This window comes from Bos javanicus, chromosome 8, assembly GCF_032452875.1.
Source record: "Bos javanicus breed banteng chromosome 8, ARS-OSU_banteng_1.0, whole genome shotgun sequence".
Taxonomy (NCBI): domain Eukaryota; kingdom Metazoa; phylum Chordata; class Mammalia; order Artiodactyla; family Bovidae; genus Bos; species Bos javanicus.
The window spans coordinates 77,080,853-77,102,310 of NC_083875.1; the positions used below are offsets into that span (position 1 = coordinate 77,080,853).

A 21,458-nucleotide genomic window follows, 5' to 3' on the forward strand; every position below is an offset into this window, starting at 1 on the left:
ATCCTAGATACTGATTTTAACTTTTACACATTCTCCTTCACTTAGAGCCACTGTATTTAACCCAATCTAGTCACCAAAGTTTGAGAAAATAAAAATATTAGCAAAAAGATACCTCCCTCCCTTCTTTATAAAGGAAGAGAAAATGTTATCTGTAAGATAGACTCTTTATCATTAGATGGTTTTAAATTCTTCAAAGAAAAGGAAAAATTAGCCCATGTGCATTTGATTTTCACACTTAAAATCTAGACCTCAGTTCTAGTCATTAAAGGATTCTCTTCCAATGTTTCCTCCCTCCATTGTTTTAACACAGTCAAGTTCAGTGACATATTTGTCAATATGTCAATTCAGTGAGCCCACATTTGCTGGGCTCAGTGTGAAATTATAATGTGGAGCCCCTTGTTCAAAACACAGGGGGAAGGTGTAGTTGGAGTCACAAAATATAAAAGTTTTTCTTTTAAAAACATTTTATTATAAAACAAGTGATAGATGAGTAACAACATTTATGTATTTCAACAAGTAATATTACAAATTGTGGAAAATAATAGTTTGGTGCCATGATTTCATATAATAAAATAACAGTGCCCTTTATATATCAATATAAATATATCCTGTTTGCAACATAATTTTTTAAGCTTCACTTTTCTGCAAATTCATTTATTAAACCATTAAAACTTATTTTAGCAACTTCATTTTCAGTTGATATAATTGAAAGTAACATCATAGCTTTTAACAAATGCAAGATCACAAGTAATTTTTGATAACTTTTAATTTTGAAAAGGATCTCTGTTGATGCAACTGTTATTGGTACTTTTACGAGTATTTCATAGGCTTTAACAACTTTACAATAGTTCTGATCCGTTATTTTGAAATAGAAATTCAAATATCTCTTAGAACTGGTGGTTCTTCTAGAAAATTTTTTCTGAAATGTTTTAACTTTTCCCGCAAATCAGTTTTTTGTAAGTTTGATTTTAGGTTTAAATGTTAATATATATAATGGTATTTTCCTGTTTTTTCTGACTTTTCCTGTAACTTGCAGAGATTGTACGAGAATCTAAAAGTGGTTTCATGATTTGTATGGAATTTAAAATGCCTGTTTATGCGTTCTAATATTATATCTTCAGTCACAAGAAAAAATTATGTTACACTTATCCGTTAGTAGCCAGCCCATGCAAGGTGGTTTTTTTTTTTTTTTTTTTTTTTAATGAAAATAGTGTCATTTTCGGTGAAATGTGAGGATCTTTAAATTTAATTTCTATTTCCAAGCCTTTGGATATTTATTTTGCAATGTTCAGTGATTTTCAATACCAGTGACTGTAAATTCTTTGAAAACTCCTAATTAGTCTCTGATCTAGTTTATTGCAATATCCATGTATACACTTTTATGTTATAATTAGTTAATGACAAAGTATACGACCTAAGTGGCAGGTCTTTTGTCCCATCACTCAGACCAGAGTTAATACCTGGGCCAATCCAAGAAAAAAAATCATGTATGGTGACAAAATCAACTAGAATTATTGTGATCATTTGTAGTATGTACACATATCAAATCATTATTTTGTACCCCTGAAAATAACATAATGTTGTATGTGAACTATACTTCAGTTTTAAAATTTTATTTATTTTTTATTTTATTTTTTAACTTTACAATATTGTATTGGTTTGCCATATATGAGCATGAATCTGCCACAGGTATACACATGTTCCCATCCTGAACCATCCTCCCTCCTCCCTCCCCATACCATCCCTCTGGGTCATCCCAGTGCAGCAGCCCCAAGCATCCAGTATCATGCATTGAACCTGGACTGGCGACTCATTTCATGTATGATATTATACATGTCTCAATCCCATTCTCCCAAATCATCCCACCCTCTCCCTCTCCCACAGAGTCCAAAATACTGTTCTATACATCAGTGTCTCTTTTGCTGTCTCGTACACAGGGTTATTGTTACCATCTTTCTAAATTCCATATATATGCGTTAGTATACTGTATTGGTGTTTTTATTTCTGGCTTACTTCACTCTGTATAATAGGCTCCAGTTTCATCCACCTCATTAGAACTGATTCAAATGTATTCTTTTTAATGGCTGAGTAATACTCCATTGTGTATATGTACCACAGCTTTCTTATCCATTCATCTGCTGATGGACATCTAGGTTGCTTCCATGTCCTGGCTATTATAGACAGTGCTGCGATGAACATTGGGGTACATGTGTCTCTTTCCCTTCTGGTTTCCTCAGTGTGTATGCCCAGCAGTGGGATTGCTGGATCATAAGGCAGTTCTATTTCCGGTTTTTTAAGGAATCTCCACACTGTTCTCCATAGTGGCTGTACTAGTTTGCATTCCCACCAACAGTGTAAGAGGGTTCCCTTTTCTCCACACCCTCTTCAGCATTTATTGCTTGTAGACTTTTGGATTGTAGCCATTCTGACTGGCGTGAAATGGTACCTCATAGTGGTTTTGATTTGCATTTCTCTGATAATGAGTGATGTTGAGCATCTTTTCATGTGTTTGTTAGCCATCTTATGTCTTCTTTGGAGAAATGTCTCTTTAGTTCTTTGGCCCATTTTTTGATTGGGTCATTTACTTTGCTGGCTTTGAGCTGTAGGAGTTGCTTGTATATTTTTGAGATTAGTTGTTTGTCAGTTGCTTCATTTGCTATTATTTTCTCCCATTCTGAAGGCTGTCTTTTCACCTTGCTTATACTTTCCTTTGTTGTGCAGAAGCTTTTAATTAGGTCCCATTTGTTTATTTTTGCTTTTATTTCCAATATTCTGGGAGGTGGGTCACAGAGGATCCTGCTGTGATGTATGTTGGAGAGTGTTTTGCCTGTGTTCTCCTCTAGGAGTTTTATAGTTTCTGGTTTTACGTTTAGATCTTTAATCCATTTTGAGTTTATTTTTGTGTATGGTGTTAGAAAGTGTTCTAGTTTCATTCTTTTACAATTGGTTGACCAGGTTTCCCAGCACCACTTGTTAAAGAGATTGTCTTTTCTCCATTGTATATTCTTGCCTCCTTTGTCAAAGATAAGGTGTCCATAGGTGCATGGATTTATCTCTGGGCTTTCTATTTTGTTCCATTGATCTATATTTCTGTCTTTGTGCCAGTACCATACTGTCTTGATGACTGTGGCTTTGTAGTAGAGCCTGAAGTCACGCAGGTGATTCCTCCAGTCCCATTCTTCTTTCTCAAGATTGCTTTGGCTATTCGAGGTTTCTTGTATTTCCATACAAATTATGAAATTATCACTACAGATGGTGACTGCAGCCATGAAATTAAAAGACGCTTACTCCTTGGAAGGAAAGTTATGACCAACTAGATAGCATATTCAAAAGCAAAGACATTACTTTGCCAACAAAGGTTCGTCTAGTCAAGGCTATGGTTTTTCCTGTGGTAATGTATGGATATGAGAATTGGACTGTGAAGAAGGCTGAGCGCTGCAGAATTGATGCTTTTGAACTGTGGTGTTGGAGAAGACTCTTGAGAGTCCCTTGGACTGCAAGGAGATCCAACCAGTCCATTCTGAAGGAGATCAGCCCTGGGATTTTTTTGGAAGGAATGATGCTGAAGCTGAAACTCTAGTACTTTGGCCACCTCATGCGAAGAGTTGACTCACTGGAAAAGACTCTGATGCTGGGAGGGATTGGGGGCAGGAGGAGAAGGGGACGCCAGAGGATGAGATGGCTGGATGGCATCACTGACTCGATGGACGTGAGTCTGAGTGATCTCCAGGAGTTGGTGATAGATAGGGAGGCCTGGCGTGCTGCGATTCATGGGGTTGCAAAGAGTCAGACACGACTGAGCGACTGATCTGATATATAGGTCTTTAGTTTCTTTAGGTAGATTTATTCCTAAGTATTTTATTCTTTTCGTTGCAATGGTGAATGGAATTGTTTCCTTAATTTCTTTTTCTATTTTCTCATTATTAGTGTATAGGAATGCAAGGGATTTCTGTGTGTTGATTTTATATCCTGCAACTTTACTATATTCATTGATTAGTTCTAGTAATTTTCTGGTGGAGACTTTAGGGTTTTCTATGTAGAGGATCATGTCATCTGCAAACAGTGAGAGTTTTACTTCTTCTTTTCCAATTTGGATTCCTTTTATTTCTTTTTCTGCTCTGATTGCTCTGGTCAAAACTTCCAAAACTATGTTGAATAGTAATGGTGAAAGTGGGCAGCCTTGTCTTGTTCCTGACTTTAGGGGAAGTGCTTTCAATTTTTCACCATTGAGGATAATGTTTGCTGTGGGTTTGTCATATATAGCTTTTATTATGTTGAGGTATGTTCCTTCTATTCCTGCTTTCTGGAGAGTTTTTATCATAAATGGATGTTGAATTTTGTCAGAGGCTTTCTCTGCATCTATTGAGATAATCATATGGTTTTTATTTTTCAATTTGTTAATGTGGTGTATTACATTGATTGATTTGTGGATATTGAAGAATCCTTGCATCCCTGGGATAAAGCCCACTTGGTCATGGTGTATGATCTTTTTAATGTGTTGTTGGATTCTGATTGCTAGAATTTTGTTAAGGATTTTTGCATCTATGTTCATCAGTGATATTGGCCTGTAGTTTTCTTTTTTTGTGGCATCTTTGTCAGGTTTTGGTATTAGGGTGATGGTGGCCTCGTAGAATGAGTTTGGAAGTTTTCCAGAAAATTGCAGAGGAAGGTAGAGTTTGAATAGGATAGGTGTTAGCTCTTCTCTAAATTTTTGGTAGAATTCAACTGTTAAGCCGTCTGGACCTGGGCTTTTGTTTGCTGGAAGACTTCTGATTTCAATTTCCGTGCTTATGATGGGTCTGTTAAGATTTTCTATTTCTTCCTGGTCCAGTTTTGGAAAGTTGTACTTTTCTAGGAATTTGTCCATTTCTTCCACGTTGTCCATTTTATTGGCATATAATTGCTGATAATAGTCTCTTATGATCCTTTGTATTTTTGTGTTGTCTGTTGTGATCTCTCCATTTTCATTTCTAATTTTATTGATTTGATTTTTCTCGCTTTGTATCTTGATGAGTCTGGCTAATGGTTTGTCAATTTTGTTTATCCTTTCAAAGAACCAGCTTTTGGCTTTGTTGATTTTTGCTATGGTCTGTTATGTTTTGCATTTATTTCTGCCCTAATTTTTAAGATTTCTTTCCTTCTACTAACCCTGGGGTTCTTAATTTCTTCCTTTTCTAGTTGCTTTAGGTGTAGAGTTAGGTTATTTATTTGACTTTTTTCTTGTTTCTTGAGGTATGCCTGTATTGCTATGAACTTTCCCCTTAGGACTGCTTTTACAGTGTCCCACAGGTTTTGGGTTGTTGTGTTTTCATTTTCATTTGTTTCTATGCAAATTTTAATTTCTTTTTTGATTTCTTCTGTGATTTGTTGGTTTTTCCGCAGGGTGTTGTTCAGCCTCCATATGTTGGAATTTTTAATAGTTTTTCTCCTGTAGTTGAGATCTAATATTACTGCACTGTGGTCAGAAAAGATGCTTGGAATGATTTCAATTTTTTTGAATTTACCAAGGCTAGATTTATGGCCCAGGATGTGATCTATCCTGGAGAAGGTTCCATGTGCGCTTGAGAAAAAGGTGAAATTCATTGTTTTGGGATGAAATGTCCTATAGATATCAATTAGGTCCAACTGGTCTATTATATCTGTTAAAGTTTGTGTTTCCTTGTTAATTTTCTGTTTAGTTGATCTATCCATAGGTGTGAGTGGGGTATTAAAGTCTCCCAGTATTATTGTGTTATTGTTAATTTCCCCTTTCATACTTGTTAGCATTTGTCTTACATATTGTGGTGCTCCCATGTTGGGTGCATATATATTTATAATTGTTATATCTTCTTCTTGGATTGATCCTTTGATCATTATGTAGTGACCTTCTTTGTCTCTTTTCACAGCCTTTGTTTTAAAGTCTATTTTATCTGATATGAGTATTGCTACTCCTGCTTTCTTTTGGTCCCTATTTGCATGGAAAATCTTTTTCCAGCCCTTCACTTTGAGTGTGTATGTGTCCCCTGTTTTGAGGTGGGTCTCTTATAGACAATATATGTAGGGGTCTTGTTTTTGTATCCATTCAGCTAGTCTTTGTCTTTTGGTTGGGGCATTCAACCCATTTACATTTAAGGTAATTACTGATAAGTGTGATCCCGTTGCCATTTACTTTATTGTTTTGGGTTCGAGTTTATACACCCTTTTTGTGTTTCCTGTCTAGAGAATATCCTTTAGTATTTGTTGCAGAGCTGGTTTGGTGGTGCTGAATTCTCTCAGCTTTTGCTTGTCTGAAAAGCTTTTGATTTCTCCTTCATATTTGAATGAGATCCTTGCTGGGTAAAATAATCTGGGCTGTAGGTTATTTTCTTTCATCACTTTAAGTATGTCTTGCCATTCCCTCCTGGCTTGAAGAGTTTCTATTGAAAGATCAGCTGTTATCCTTATGGGACTTCCCTTGTGTGTTATTTGTTGTTTTTCCCTTGCTGCTTTTAATATTTGTTCTTTGTGTTTGATCTTTGTTAATTTGATTAATATGTGTCTTGGGGTGTTTCGCCTTGGGTTTATCCTGTTGGGGACTCTCTGGGTTTCTTGGACTTGGGTGATTATTTCCTTCCCCATTTTAGGGAAGTTTTCCACTATTATCTCCTCAAGTATTTTCTCATGGTCTGTCTTTTTGTCTTCTTCTGGAACCCCTATGATTCGAATGTTGTAGCGTTTAATATTGTCCTGGAGGTCTCTGAGATTGTCCTCATTTCTTTTAATTCGTTTTTCTTTTATCCTCTCTGATTCATTTATTTCTACCATTCTATCTTCTAATTCACTAATCCTGTCTTCTGCCTCTATTATTCTACTATTTGTTGCCTCCAGAGTGTTTTTGATGTCATTTATTGCATTATTCATTATATATTGACTCTTTTATTTCTTCTAGGTCCTTGTTAAACCTTTCTTGCATCTTCTCAATCCTTGTCTCCAGGCTATTTATCTGTGATTCCATTTTGATTTCAAGATTTTGGATCAATTTCACTATCATTATTCGGAATTCTTTATCAGGTAGATTCCCTATCTCTTCCTCTTTTGTTTGGTTTGGTGGGCATTTATCCTGTTCCTTTACCTGCTGGGTATTCCTCTGTCTCTTCATCTTGTTTAAATTGCTGAGTTTGGGGTGTCCTTTCTGTATTCTGGCAGTTTGTAGAGTTCTCTTTATTGTGGTGATTTCCTCGCTGTGTGTGGGTTTGTACAGGTGGCTTGTCAAGGTTTCTTGGTTAGGGAAGCTTGTGTCGGTGTTCTGGTGGGTGGTTCTGTATTTCTTCTCTCTGGAGTGCAATGAAGTGTCCAGTAATGAGGTATGAGATGTCTATGGTTTTGGGGTGACTTTGGGCAGCCTGTATCTTGGAGCTCAGGGCTGTGTCCCTGTGTTGCTGGAGAATTTGCTAGGTATGTCTTGCTCTGGAACTTGTTGGCCCTTGTGTGGTGCTTGGTTTCAGTGTAGGTATGGAGGCGTTTGATGAGCTCCTGTCAATTAATGTTCCTTGGAATCAGGAGTTCCCTGGAGTCAGGGTTTGGTGGGCCTGCATTTTGTGCCCTTCCCAGGTCGGAGCAGCTCAGGTGATGAGGTGTTTGGTGAGCGCGGTCGCTGCGATTTATCGCCTCCCTGCCGCTCGGTTTTCTGGGTGTACAACTGGCACACCTTCTTAGGCGGATGTTGACCATCCAGAACCCCAAGAAGTCTTAGTTAGCAAAGAAGCCTGCTTACAGTTTTGTAGATAATGTCTTTTGGGGGCTGCCATTGCCCCCTTCCAGCTCTGGCTGCCTGTCACCGGAGAGGGATGGTCTGCAGCCGGCTATCTCTGTTCAGTCCTTTGTTCTGTGCGCGGGCCTGGCGTTGTCTTAGGTTAGGGCTAGCTTTTCGCGTGGTAGTTATCCCACAGTCTGGTTTGCTAGCCCAAGTTAGTTCACTCAGATAGCGCTCAGGGCTTCAGGCCAGCTCCTTACTCTAAGCGATGCAGCCCGCATCTCCCTGCCCAGCCCCCGCTTGCTAGTGGCGGGTACAGGCATCTGCGCAGCTTCTCCGCTGGGGGAGTTACTGTTGGGCTCGTAATCTGTGGGTTTTAATTGTTTATTTTTCCTCCCTGTTATGTTGCCCTCTGTGCTTCCAAGGCTCCGCACAGACTCAGCAGTGAGAGTGTTTCCTGGTGTTCGGAAACTTCTCTCTTTTTAAGACTCCCTTCCTGGGACGGAGCTCCGTGCCTCCCTCTTTTGTCTCTTTTTTTGTCTTATATTTTTTCCTACCTCCTTTTGAAGACAATGGGCTTCTTTTCTGGGTGCCTGATGTCCTCTGCCGGCTTTCAGAAGTTGTTTTGTGGAATTTACTCGGCATTTAAATGTTCTTTTGATGAATTTGTGGGGGAGAAACCAGTCTCCCCGTCCTATTCCTCTGCCATCTTAGCTCCTCCCCCAGTTTTAAAATTTTAATTTAAAAGAGTAATAATAGTTCCTGCTTAATAGGATTATTGTGAGGGTTAATTAACTGTAAAGTGCTTTAAAAAAATATCTGTGCTGATGCTTCAGAGATGGGCTCCAGGGACCAAGTGGCAAGCTGGCCTCGCACCACAGGTTGTAGTGCTGTCCCTATGCAAAGCCTCCTTTCTCCCAGGGCCAGCTTCCACTGCAGCTGCCTGCATTGCCATGATCTGGGCTTAGGTTCTGGTGCACAGAGTCCCCTCAGGAGACCCTCAGGGACACCTGGGGTTTCAGTCTGCCGTGTGTGTGTGTGTGCATGCGTGTGCCCATGTTCCTGGCACTCAGATCAAATGCTTAGTATCCATGGTGCCCACTGTTGCTTGACTGATCTCCTGCACATTTTGTTATCTTATTGGAGTACACTGACATAACACAAGTTCTAGGATGATATTAAGAATTTCATGATGTGCAAGCAGAGCATTAAACCAAACCTTTGAGAGCAGGGCCCTGTTCAAGTTCACAGATCACACGTGTGCCTGTGAAACCACTCCTGAATCCAGTAGTTCTCAGGTGTCATCTTGCTCCTCAGGGTGGGCTACCTTGGGTTCTAATTATGTGAGATTCCAATTGAGCCCCTGAAAGCAAGAGTGACAAGATACATTAGCATCAAAAGTAGGCCCTAATCCTTCTTTTTGTACTCTTAGGCACAGGGAATTATCCAATGGAATCTTCTGGGTCATTCCTGTCCTGGGCAGTTCCTATACCTGCTGTCAGCTATCCTTCCCTTCTTCAGGCGAGCTGGACAACTTAAGTGATGGGAGAAGGAGTGGTAACAACAATGGACTTGGAAATCGCCAGGTAAGACTTTGTTGCCCAGGTAACAGTCTAAGATGGGTCTGGTTTAGGGTGAGGTATAGGGCGCTCCCTGGAGAAGGAAATGGCAACCCATTCCAGTGTTCTTGCCTGGAGAATCCCAGGGATAGGGGAGCCTGGTGGGCTGCCATCTATGGGGTCGCACAGAGTTGGACGTGACTGAAGCGACTTAGCAGCAGCAGCAGCATAGGGTGCTCTGGGCTTCCCAGGTGGCACTAGTGGTAAAGAACCTGCCTGCCAATGCAGGAGACATGAGACTAGGGTTCAATCCCCGTGTCAGGAAGATCCCCTGGTTGCAGGGCAACCCACTCCAGCATTCTTGCCTGGAGAATTCCATGGACAGAGGAGCCTGGCGGGCTACAGTCTATAGGGTCACACAAAGTCAGACATGACTGAAGCGACTTAGCATGCACACATGCATGAACATAGGGTGATCTGCTCCATGGTCATTCAAGGATCTAGGTTGCTGGCAAGTGTTGACATCCAGTGGCTCATAAAGGCTCACATTTAGTCCAGGGCTTAGAAGTGATACAGATCACTTCCCATTCAAATTCCAACGGCCAGAACTTGGGAATACAGCCATACCCATGTACACTTGGGCTGGGAAATGTAGTCTAATTCTGTGCACAGCATAAATAAGAAATGGTTTTGGAGATCCCTTGCCAGCCTGCACCATAAGAGATTTGCAAAAATGGGAGATTTTGAGTAAGATGTGTATAATCCCCAACCCTCCTGAGACAGGCATGTCTGTTGGGAAGACTTCCCCAAGAGGCAGCTTTCTAGCTGTCACTCCTTGGACTTAATAGTGTTTGGTTCACATTACAGCTAATGTTTTAGGAAGGTCATGCATGGAGTATCTAGCATCAAACAAGTGTCAGGATGACTGACACCTCTTGTTATAAATGAGCAAGTTGGTTTTGGCATAACTGTCTTGAGTGTACTTAGTGTGACTCAGTTGCTCACAGTTAAGCTGATCATCATCACTTGTATGTGCTGATCAGAAGTGTCAAATTCATGACTACACAGGTAAAAGCAACCTTGAGATTGTTTTAACTCTCTACTTGTTTCACACTAAATAAGAAATTCATCATTACAAATGGTAAACAAATTGAATGTGTAGCACTAAATATTCAATGCCAGAAACCTCTTTTAAAATAATCTTCTGTCTCATATATAGTCCCACACCAAAACCCATGGTTTTTAATCTGATTCTTGATACAAGTAGGAGATCTATGACTACAGGGCAATAATCCTTCCCTGTTTTACCTTATCCATATTTAAGAGGAAACAAGCTGGAGGAATTGTTGAAAGAGGGCATTCTAGCTTACGAGGTAAAACTCTAAGACAGAGCATCGGAAAAGGTCCTAGTTAATACCCATTGCTGTGACATATTCTTTAAAAACACCCCCTTTCACTCTCAAAAAGAGTCCTGGTTTGGACAATAAATAGAAACCCTTAGAACCAGGGAGCAGTACCTCTCTATGGCCACCACTGTTCAGGGTCTGGCATGCAACTCTTCAGAGCCAGAAGCCCAGGGTTTTCAGGACACTGAGGCTGACTGAGCATGGAAGGGAGCTGATTCACACCATGGAAGTGACGGGAGACTGACCCCTAAACCAGGATGCTGTGTTTTTAACTTACTGCGAAGACTAACTGCCTAGCAAAGTGGAAACCAATGTTGGTTGGTTAGTATGTTCTCTCCCTTAAAGTGTAGTCTCCTTGGAAAGCTCAAAACCCTTGGGATGATCAAAATCATAGTTCTTGTGGATGAGGAGATCAAGATGAGCCATGTTAACAGAGCTAGAACAAATAATTTCACAATTTGTATGGAAATACAAAAAACCTCGAATAGCCAAAGCGATCTTGAGAAAGAAGAATGGAACTGGAGGAATCAACCTACCTGACTTCAGGCTCTACTACAAAGCCACAGTTATCAAGACAGTATGGTACTGGCACAAAGACAGAAATATAGATCAATGGAACAAAATAGAAAGCCCAGAGATAAATCCACGCACGTATGGACACCTTATCTTTGACAAAGGAGGCAAGAATATACAATGGATTAAAGACAATCTCTTTAACAAGTGGTGCTGGGAAAACTGGTCAACCACTTGTAAAAGAATGAAACTAGAACACTTTCTAACACCATACACAAAAATAAACTCAAAATGGATTAATGATCTAAACATAAGACCAGAAACTATAAAACTCCTAGAGGAGAACATAGGCAAAACACTCTCTGACATACATCACAGCAGGATCCTCTATGACCCACCTCCCAGAATATCGGAAATAAAAGCAAAAATAAACAAATGGGACCTAATTAACCTTAAAAGCTTCTGCACATCAAAGGAAACTATCAGCAAGGTGAAAAGACAGCCTTCAGAATGGGAGAAAATAATAGCAAATGAAGCAACTGACAAACAACTAATCTCAAAAATATACAAGCAACTCCTCTAGCTCAACTCCAGAAAAATAAATGACCCAATCAAAAAATGGGCCAAAGAACTAAATAGACATTTTTCCAAAGAAGACATACAGATGGCTAACAAACACATGAAAAGATGCTCAACATCACTCATTATCAGAGAAATGCAAATCAAGACCACTATGAGGTACCATTTCACACCAGTGAGAATGGCTGTGATCCAAAAGTCTACAAATAATAAATGTTGGAGAGGGTGTGGAAGAAAGGGAACCCTCTTACACTGTTGGTGGGAATGCAAACTAGTACAGCCACTATGGAGAACAGTGTGGAGATTCCTTAAAAAACTGGAAATAGAACTGCCTTATGATCCAGCAATCCCACTGCTGGGCATACACACTGAGGAAACCAGAAGGGAAAGAGACATGTGTACCCCAATGTTCATCGCAGCACTGTTTATAATAGCCAGGACATGGAAGCAACCTAGATGTCCATCAGCAGATGAATGGCTAAGAAAGCTGTGGTACATATACACAATGGAGTATTACTCAGCCATTAAAAAGAATACATTTGAATCAGTTCTAATGAGGTGGATGAAACTGGAGCCTATTATACAGAGTGAAGCAAGCCAGAAGGAAAAACACCAATACAGTATACTAACGCATATATATGGAATTTAGAAAGATGATAACAATAACCCTGTGTACGAGACAGCAAAAGTGACGCTGATGTATGGAACAGTCTTATGGACTCTGTGGGAGAGGGAGAGGGTGGGAAGATGTGGGACAATGGCATTGAAACATGTAAAATATCATGTATGAAACGAGATGCCAGTCCAGGTTCAATGCACGATACTGGATGCTTGGGGCTAGTGCACTGGGATGACCCAGAGGGATGGTATGGGGAGGGAGGAGGGAGGAGGGTTCAGGATGGGGAGCACATGTATACCTGTGATGGATTCATTTTGATATTTGGCAAAACTAATACAATTATGTAAAGTTTAAAAATAAAATAAAATTTAAAAATAAATGAGCCATGTTAGCTGGAAGTGCTGCTGTAATTTGCAAGACAGGTTTTAATACTTGGTATCCATACAAAGCATATGCTCTATCCTATTTAAAATACTAAGAGTTTTCCTTTGCAATCAGGAAAAATGGATTTGGTTCTCATTCCAGAGATTTTTGAGGTCAGCATCAGCTACAGATAAAGAAGAGGAATGTGTGGTTCCAAGAAACCTCCTGTTCTTTACTAATACAGGAAGTCCCCCACATATAGTAAGTCCCCTTCAAGTTGCGAACTTTCAAAAATTCGAACGCACATTTGCATATCCAATCATGTAAGTTAGCTTATGTGTCTGGCGTACATTGTCATATGCATGCCTCCTCTAAAGTGGTTGTACTTTTGTGTGCTTTACAGAGTACAGTATCTTTATATAAAGTCCAGGGATGTTTGGAAGCAAGCATAAAAGCAGTGGTGATGTAGCTGGTACTGGCAAGAAATGCCAGGAATTGGAGGCCCAGAGAAAGGACGAAGAGACACAAGAGGAAGAAATAACTGAAGAACTGAAGAGGTTCATGATGCAGGAAATGACAAGGGGATTTTATTTGAGGAGGCGTTGTTAGTTTTTAAGGTACAGGACCTGGACTTAGAATGGTACATGAAGGCTGCAGCAGCCGTTCAGAATGCAGTCCAGCACTACTGTGTCATCTATGATAAATAAAACAGAGCTACTAGCCAGATATCACTGGATTGTTTTTTCAAGAGGACAGGCAGAATTGAATCCAGCAAGGAACCAGAATCTGTTCCATCAACGTCAGGCGTGAGTGAAATTGCAGCTTGTCCTCCTATTGCTGAAGGTCCTTAGGCTCTGCCATCGCTCACCTCCTCTGCCTCCTCCGCCTCCTCCTGTCAGTAGCCCTTCTTGCCTGTTCACTTAATGCCAGCCCCTGTGTGCCAGCTGTTGTGCTGTACTACTGTACTCTTCAAGGTACTGGACTGTTAGATTAAAGATCTCAACGTAAGACCAGAAACTATAAAACTCCTAGAGGAGAACATAGGCAAAACACTCTCTGACATACATCACAGCAGGATCCTCTGTGACCCACCTCCCAGAATATTGGAAATAAAAGCAAAAATAAACAAATGGGACCTAATTAAACTTAAAAGCTTCTGCACAACAAAGGAAACTATTAGCAAGGTGAAAAGGCAGCCTTCAGAATGGGAGAAAATAATAGCAAATGAAGCAACTGACAAACAACTAATCTCAAAAATACACAAGCAACTCCTACAGCTCAACTCCAGAAAAATAAATGACCCAATCAAAAAATGGGCCAAAGAACTAAATAGACATTTTTCCAAAGAAGACATACAGATGGCTAACAAACACATGAAAAGATGCTCAACATCACTCATTATCAGAGAAATGCAAATCAAAACCACTATGAGGTACCATTTCACACCAGTCAGAATGGCTGCGATCCAAAAGTCTACAAGCAATAAATGCTGGAGAGGGTGTGGAGAGAAGGGAACTCTCTTACACTGTTGGTGGGAATGCAAACTAGTACAGCCACTATGGAGAACAGTGTGGAGATTCCTTAAAAAACCGGAAATAGAACTGCCTTATGATCCAGCAATCCCACTGCTGGGCATACACACTGAGGAAACCAGAAGGGAAAGAGACACGTGTACCCCAATGTTCATCGCAGCACTGTTTATAATAGCCAGGACATGGAAGCAACCTAGATGCCCATCAGCAGATGAATGGATAAGAAAGCTGTGGTACATATACACAATGGAGTATTACTCAGCCATTAAAAAGAATACATTTGAATCAGTTTTAATGAGATGGATGAAACTGGAACCTATTATACAGAGTGAAGTAAGCCAGAAAGAAAAGCACCAATACAGTATACTAACGCATATATATGGAATTTAGAAAGATGGTAACAATAACCCTGTGTATGAGACAGCAAAAGAGACACTGATGTATAGATCAGTCTTATGGACTCTGTGGGAGAGGGAGAGGGTGGGGAGATTTGGGAGAATGACATTGAAACATGTATAGTATCATGTATGAAACGAGTTGCCAGTCCAGGTTCGATGCACGATACTGGATGCTTGGGGCTGGTGCACTGGGATGACCCAGAGGGAGGGTATGGGGAGGGAGGAGGGAGGAGGGTTCAGGGTGGAGAACATAGGTATACCTGTGGCGGATTCATTTTGATATTGGCAAAATTAATACAATATTGTAAATTTAAAAAATAGAATTAAAAAAGTCTGCTTGTTTATTTTTTTTAATGTATTATTTGTGTGAAAAGTATTATAAACCTCTAAAGTACAGTACTATATAGCTGGTTGTGTTAGTTGGGTACCTAGGCTAACTTTGTGAACTTATGAACAAATTGGACTTACAAGTGGGCTCTTGGAATGTAGCCTGTCGGGGACATACTATCTTATGTCCCAAGTTTCCTCACCCAACTCTAAGGGCTGTCAGGGCCCATATCAGTGGCAGACATCCTCTGATGTTTGAGGTTCAGCCAGGAGCAGCCTCCTCTGCTCCTGCCTTGCTTGCAACACTGGAGGTGACAGACACCCTGAACCACTCCCCAGCGCCCACCCCACTTCTCCGTAGACAATATACACAATGGCCAGAAGAGGATTAAAATCAGCTTTATTGACAAATTGAAGAACACAGCTGGGATTTGAGGCCCAAGCGAGGTTTTTTCATCTTCTCTGAAGTGATGACAGCTGAGCCCACTGGGTGGGGCTAACCAGACTTACCCACCCCGCCGCAGACCGAGGCTGGAACGTGGAGAGCTGAGTCCTGGGTGGGCTCACCACGGGCAGGTCCCGCTGGGTTTGTTTACTGCAGGTAGACTGGAAGCCCCAAAGCAGGTCCAAGAGAAACAGAGAGAGAGAGAAGAAGCAGGAGGACAAGTAAGCAGGGTCCTTTAGCACATTATTTCCACCCAGTAGAGAAAGGTGGTCCCAAGAGTCTCAAGTTCATCAACCACAACCATCCCAACTGAGGTCACCCGGGTGGAAGCTTCTCCCCAGTACTTTCCTTCCATGCTCTACTGTAGTTAGGAGATCTTTGCCTTGATTGGCTGAGCAAGGAATGTACGAATAAGGAAAAAGGTTTCTCCCAGGAGGTAAGGGTGGCTTAGGAGCCTGGACTGCTCAGTGAACAAGTGGCCAGGGGCTATTTTGTATGAGCCTCCCAGTCGGCAGCCACGATGCAAACACAGGTGCTGGCTAGAGCTGGTGGATTCGGGACTGACTCCCGACATCTCACACCTGAACACTGACCACCAAATTCCTTTTCTTTCCTGTGCTCTGGTGCTCAGACTCCTGAGGACTGCTGAGGAAAGAACTGGGCAGACTTCACCCACCCCCGACCCCTGGATGGGTGAAATGGATGAAGGGGGTCAGAAGGTACAAATTTCTAGTTATAAGATAAGTCCTGGGAGTGTAATGTACAGCTTGGTGATTCTAGTTATGATTCTGTATTGTATACCTGCAAGTTTCTAAGAGAGTCAGCAATCTTAAACGTTCCTATCACAAGGGAAAACAAATTAACTCTGTGGGGTGACGGACCGTGACTAAACTTATGGTGGTAATCAGTTTGCAGTATATACACATATCAAATCATTACCTACCTAAAGTAATATACTGGTATATGTCAATTATATCTTGATAAAACTGAAAAGAAAAAACCCACTAGGCCACACAGCTAGGGTATAATTCAGCTGGACACCTATGGTGTTCCTGTTGTAAAGAGAGTCCCTTTGACTCCAGAGTAACTGACACCTTCTGATTTAACTGTCAGGTGTGAAATCATTAGCTTTGTGCCAAACCAAAGCAGGAGGGCCTTTTAGGCCACGCATGCAGGGAAGACAGGAGTAGAATAGGAAAACTCTTCCAGGGCCTGTGAACTGATAGACGTTTAATGGCACGTCTTGCAGAGTCGAGTCTGACGTAGCTCTCTTTGGCTCAGGAAGTAAGGACATACTGCTAGCACTCTGAAGTCCTCCCGCCTACCTGTCACAGAGAAAACCCCTTTTCTGTTTTTTTTTTCTGTGCTTTTCTATTTCTATCTTGATGCCACTAACTATACTGTCTTCTATATTTGGATGCATTTCCAGTGCATTCAATATTTTGCCTTTTAGCATGGGTGACTTCTGCTAAGTGTTAATCCCATCCATTAGCCATTCTTTTCATAGTATCACCATTCAAGGGTGACCTCATTTCATGGCACCAGATGGCACCTTTCTGTAGTTTCCAACAGGCTATTTATACAACTTTACTTTGAATAAAACTGAATGATTGCAGAAACATTTTTTCCCCAGAGTATTTTTATTAGGGATTCCTGCCACCATATTAACATATAAAACAATCTGGATGTTGACACATAAATGCAAATTTCACTGTACAAAGATAAGGCTCCAACCATAGGTAACGTGGCCCCCAGATCTCTAGTTTTTCAGTGAAATCAATCATTTTGACTTCTTCCCAGAGTTGTCTTTATATTAGACAAACCACAAAATATGTTCCAGATACATAACATTTTACAATATGTTCCAAGCACAGACAGAAATACACAATACTTCACCTACATTTTTTTCATATCCAACTTGCATTAGCACTAAAGATTGTGTGTGTATATGTATTTGCCATATGTGTGTGTATATAAAACCACAAATGTACACACAGTAATTTTCATGGAAAATTGAAACCTTTGAGACTGTGGGTTTTATCCACTATGTTATCAGAGAGGGAAAATGAATAATACCATGTCACAAATTCCTCAATTGGGGATAAATAAAAACATCTGTGTATGAAGGGCATATCAGTTGTGTGTATACAAACACACATATATACACATATTCATATATAAACACGTATATACCAATAATATGGAATATACATATACTCACACACTTGCTTTCAATTCTGTATCTTACTATATTATATATCTTCTACCTTTGGAAGCAGTCTTCTCCTCTTTGATTCAGGCAACTGGTGACTGTTTTCTAAGAAAAGCGAGTATTTCTAAAAGACTGATCTGTCCTGACAAAATGGCATTTCAGGATCCGAGTTTTACTTTTGGTAGCTGTTGTTTAAATTCAGCAGACCTTATCCTGTCAGATCCTTCACTTAAAGATATTTTTATTCAACAGTGAAGTTTTTGCCTAAGAGATATTAGCTGGAAATGTTAAAATTATATAGTCATTACTCCTTAGTATAAATCCACTTGGCTAGACTATGTGTGATGCTCATCCTGTCAGCATTTTTCAATGTTTTATGATGTATAATATATGAATTCTATAATTTTAAAATGTTATTTAATATTAATGTAAAAGGAGAAGGGCTGGATGATTTGTTATGGTTAGAACTTCAAAGAAAATGAGATTAAGCATGATTAGAAGAGGGAACTAATTTTCTGCAGACTGTACTGGCACATCCTTATGTCAGAGATATGACTTTAAGTCATAAACAAGGGGGAAACCACTTCAATTTCAAAGGTGATCATTTGCAAACTTCCCAAATAACCTATAGAAAATATATTTCTATATTGGTATCAAATAATCTTTATTTAAAAGAAAAATCAGTCACTTAATGCACATGAGAAAGACCACCCTGTAAACTGAATAGCAAAGTATAGTATAGTTTGCTGAACTGAAGTCTTCATGAGCTGACTTTTAAAAATGTATTTACAAAATCAAATGTCTAATAAAGCACTCAGGGCTCCATGAATGAGTAGGACTGGAATGGCCATTTTGGAAATTATACTAATGGTAGAGCTGAAGTTAGGAGAGATTATAGGTAGCCCATCCCATGAAAACATTCCATGTCTTCATTTACATTTTATGGAAAAATCACTATGCTCTGTGCCCTAAGCTCTGTACTGAACCCTCTTCTTTCACAGTATTGGTATGCACTCTGCATGGAAGGCGCCAGAGCCTTTCTTTCTGTCATGGATTCAGTGGTATGAAGGAAGGTACGAGAGCATTTGTCCCACTTACTATCTAGTTAGGGGGTCATTTCACTACTTCATCCAAGCTGAAATGGTATATTATCTAATAAGTCCCCTCCAGTTTCTTAATTAGAGTCCCAATTATGAATAAGATCCTAAGGAAACCAGGAAAGGGAAAGAGTATAATGACCACCACAGAGGAAGATCATAGGCATTTATCAAAAAGCCAAGATCATTCTCCTCACATTCTTTCTGACTCTTTTGCTCTCTTTCGCACACATAGAATTCTTTTAAAGTTTCTTCCACAGAATCTCAATGAATGGCATGAGGGATCAAAAAATGTGCCTTCAAGTTTCTCCACTTTTATTTAGATCCACTTAGACATATTCATGTCCACTTGGACAGCGAGTTTACTGTTCTTTACATCATCCAGAACCTTGCATCACCATCACTTTCATAAAATCATTTGTCTACCACCACTTGCCTATCAGTCTCATCAGAACTCGTTTTGCTACTTGCCATTTGTCCAATTCCCATTTGCTTCCACTCTTGGGTTAATGTACAGTAATACACAACTAACTAGCATCTCCTTTAACTATTTTCCTTTAAAAATTTCACTTTCTTTTAAAACCATTCCATTGCCTCAGCCAACACATATGGACAGAATGCAAATGAAAGTAACAAGTCATCTTGTCCAAATATTTTGAAAAATGGACCACCCTGTGTCCTCTTGATGCTCACAATTTCTACTTCCTCCAGTTCCATCATCCGTTTCAGGAGCTTATTTTCTACAGTGTTTTTCTACCTATTTTTCTATCTCATATGCAGATAATAACAATTATGTGATTGTTCAGCCAAAAATATTTTAAAAAACAAACCAGTGCCAAGACATTAAAAATTCCTGACATACCCTTTGTGCATTAGTCTTACAATCTGTACACTTAAATAACTCCAGGAAGCTCCTTTTTTTTTTTTTTTGCTAAAAATTTACCAAAATATTTTGAACACATAAAAATATTTTTAAAAAAACAAAAGCAAAAGCCCAGCATAAATTTAGTTGTATAGGCATTGGTTAGAGGACATTGTTTTCACTAAGGATTATATTCAAAAAACTTTCCCTTGGGTTTTTACTAAAACTCTGATTCTGAACCTTATAGCTTGTAATGGTGCTATTAAAAAAAAAAAGAATCTAATTCAGCTCAATGTATTATAATAGATAAAGAGTATGTCTGTACTATAATAAAAAATAAACATATTTTTGGTTATTTAGAGGTCATCTTCCTGACCTATAACTAAAATAACTGTGTTTGATTTAAACTTACTTGCAGTGAATTATGGAAAGCTAACTTAAAGCTCTGAATAATCAGTTATGAGTAAGAACACCTATTGATGGTCCCATGACCATTCAGAACCAGGCATTTGCTGGAAAAAAAACAAAAACAAAAACAAACCAAATCACTAGTATTGAATATAGCCCTTAGTCATATGAGAAATGAGCTTTATGAGCAACCCAACATGTAAAGTACGAGGTTGACTTTGCCAGCCACCCACTCCTTGAGAGGACAGTAGTAGTCATAGTGAAACTGCTCAAACTCAGGCGTCTGGCGGATTTCACATAAGAAGGAGAGATCAATACCTGACTCCAACAGGAGGAGGAGCAGGGGAAATACAAAGAGCAGCAGGCCCAGGCCCACCACAAGGAGCCGGGAAAAACTCTTGACCAGTGGGTTCACCCGAATAGTGCCACTCAGAATGTCATAGCTCCATGACAAAGCTTGGCGAGCCTCCTTCATCTCCTCCTCTTCTGCCATTAAAAAGGCATTTTCATCTGCTTCCAGTTCCTCGAATGAATCTGTGTCTTCTCTTTCCAACTCCAGCCTAGATGGACAGTCAAAGAGCATGTCAATCTCATCATCATCAACCGGGGTAGGGAGTAGGCTGGCACTTGGGTTGTATGCCAGTTCAGAGATTGTCAAGGGTTCTTCTTTTATTTTATCTTCCTCTTCACTTGACGGCTCTTCATACTCGTGGGATTCCTTCACTGGTGAGCTGGAGATCAAGGGGGCAGAAATATCTTCTTTGGGCAATGGAACACCTGTAAAGAGACATATTTTTCTTAATTTTAAATTTCAGGTTTTCTTTTTCCACAAAGATCTGTAATGGAAACAAACCCAAACTAATTACTGAATGAGAGGGAGTCCAGAAATTGTTCTGTAGAATCCTGACTTTTAACAAAGTCATTTTAGGAATAGATCCTATACTATAAATTCTTAAGGTCACCATGTTAAACCAAAAATAACCAAAATGCCTCAAATGGTTGGCAATATTTACAACATTTACATGTGAAATTATAGTCTGAAAAGCCTCCAATTTTGGTCACATTTGCAAGAACAAAATGACAAGAAATCACTGTTATAATTTTGAGTGTTGTCTTTTGTAAGTCAGTTAGAGAGTCTATTATCCAATAGCATCTTTTATTATGTTATGTATTTTTTTGGTCTTCATTTTAGGCACAATTTTGTGGTTTCTCATTTCATGTAATTGCAATCATATTTGTATGAACAAATTTACATCTTACTCCTTTAGACATTTTCTATGTTGACATAAACTCCTACTGGTATTTATAATGGTTGCCAAATATTCTGTTTAGTTAATACAATAATAGTTGCCTAATATGATTAAGTTAATAGTTAACTATTAATAGTTAATATGAACCGTTAATAGTTGCCCAATAATAATAGTTAC

The 21,458-nt window shown here is 39.6% G+C and overlaps 1 protein-coding gene and 1 long non-coding RNA gene across 5 annotated transcripts in view; one reads left to right on the forward strand and one right to left on the reverse strand.

Annotated features, from left to right (window-relative positions):
* LOC133252963 (uncharacterized) overlaps positions 1-21,458 on the forward strand; it is a 111,001-nt gene that overhangs the window by 29,984 nt on the left and 59,559 nt on the right. For all 3 annotated transcript variants that reach the window (XR_009738131.1, XR_009738130.1, XR_009738132.1), the window contains exon 2: positions 9,144-9,297. This is a non-coding gene — a long non-coding RNA (uncharacterized LOC133252963). The remainder of the gene's footprint in view (positions 1-9,143; positions 9,298-21,458) is intronic.
* FRMD3 (FERM domain containing 3) overlaps positions 15,391-21,458 on the reverse strand; it is a 347,210-nt gene continuing 341,142 nt past the window's right edge. Inside the window, exons 14-15 of one of the 2 annotated variants that reach the window (XM_061426014.1) lie at positions 20,350-20,808; positions 15,391-15,613 (exon numbers count right to left, since the gene is read on the reverse strand). In XM_061426014.1, coding sequence (XP_061281998.1) covers positions 15,600-15,613; positions 20,350-20,808 — 473 coding nt within the window. In that variant the 3' untranslated portion in view covers positions 15,391-15,599. Of the gene's footprint in view, positions 15,614-17,071; positions 20,809-21,458 lie in introns of those variants that run through there. The other variant, XM_061426013.1, reaches the window with a different exon arrangement.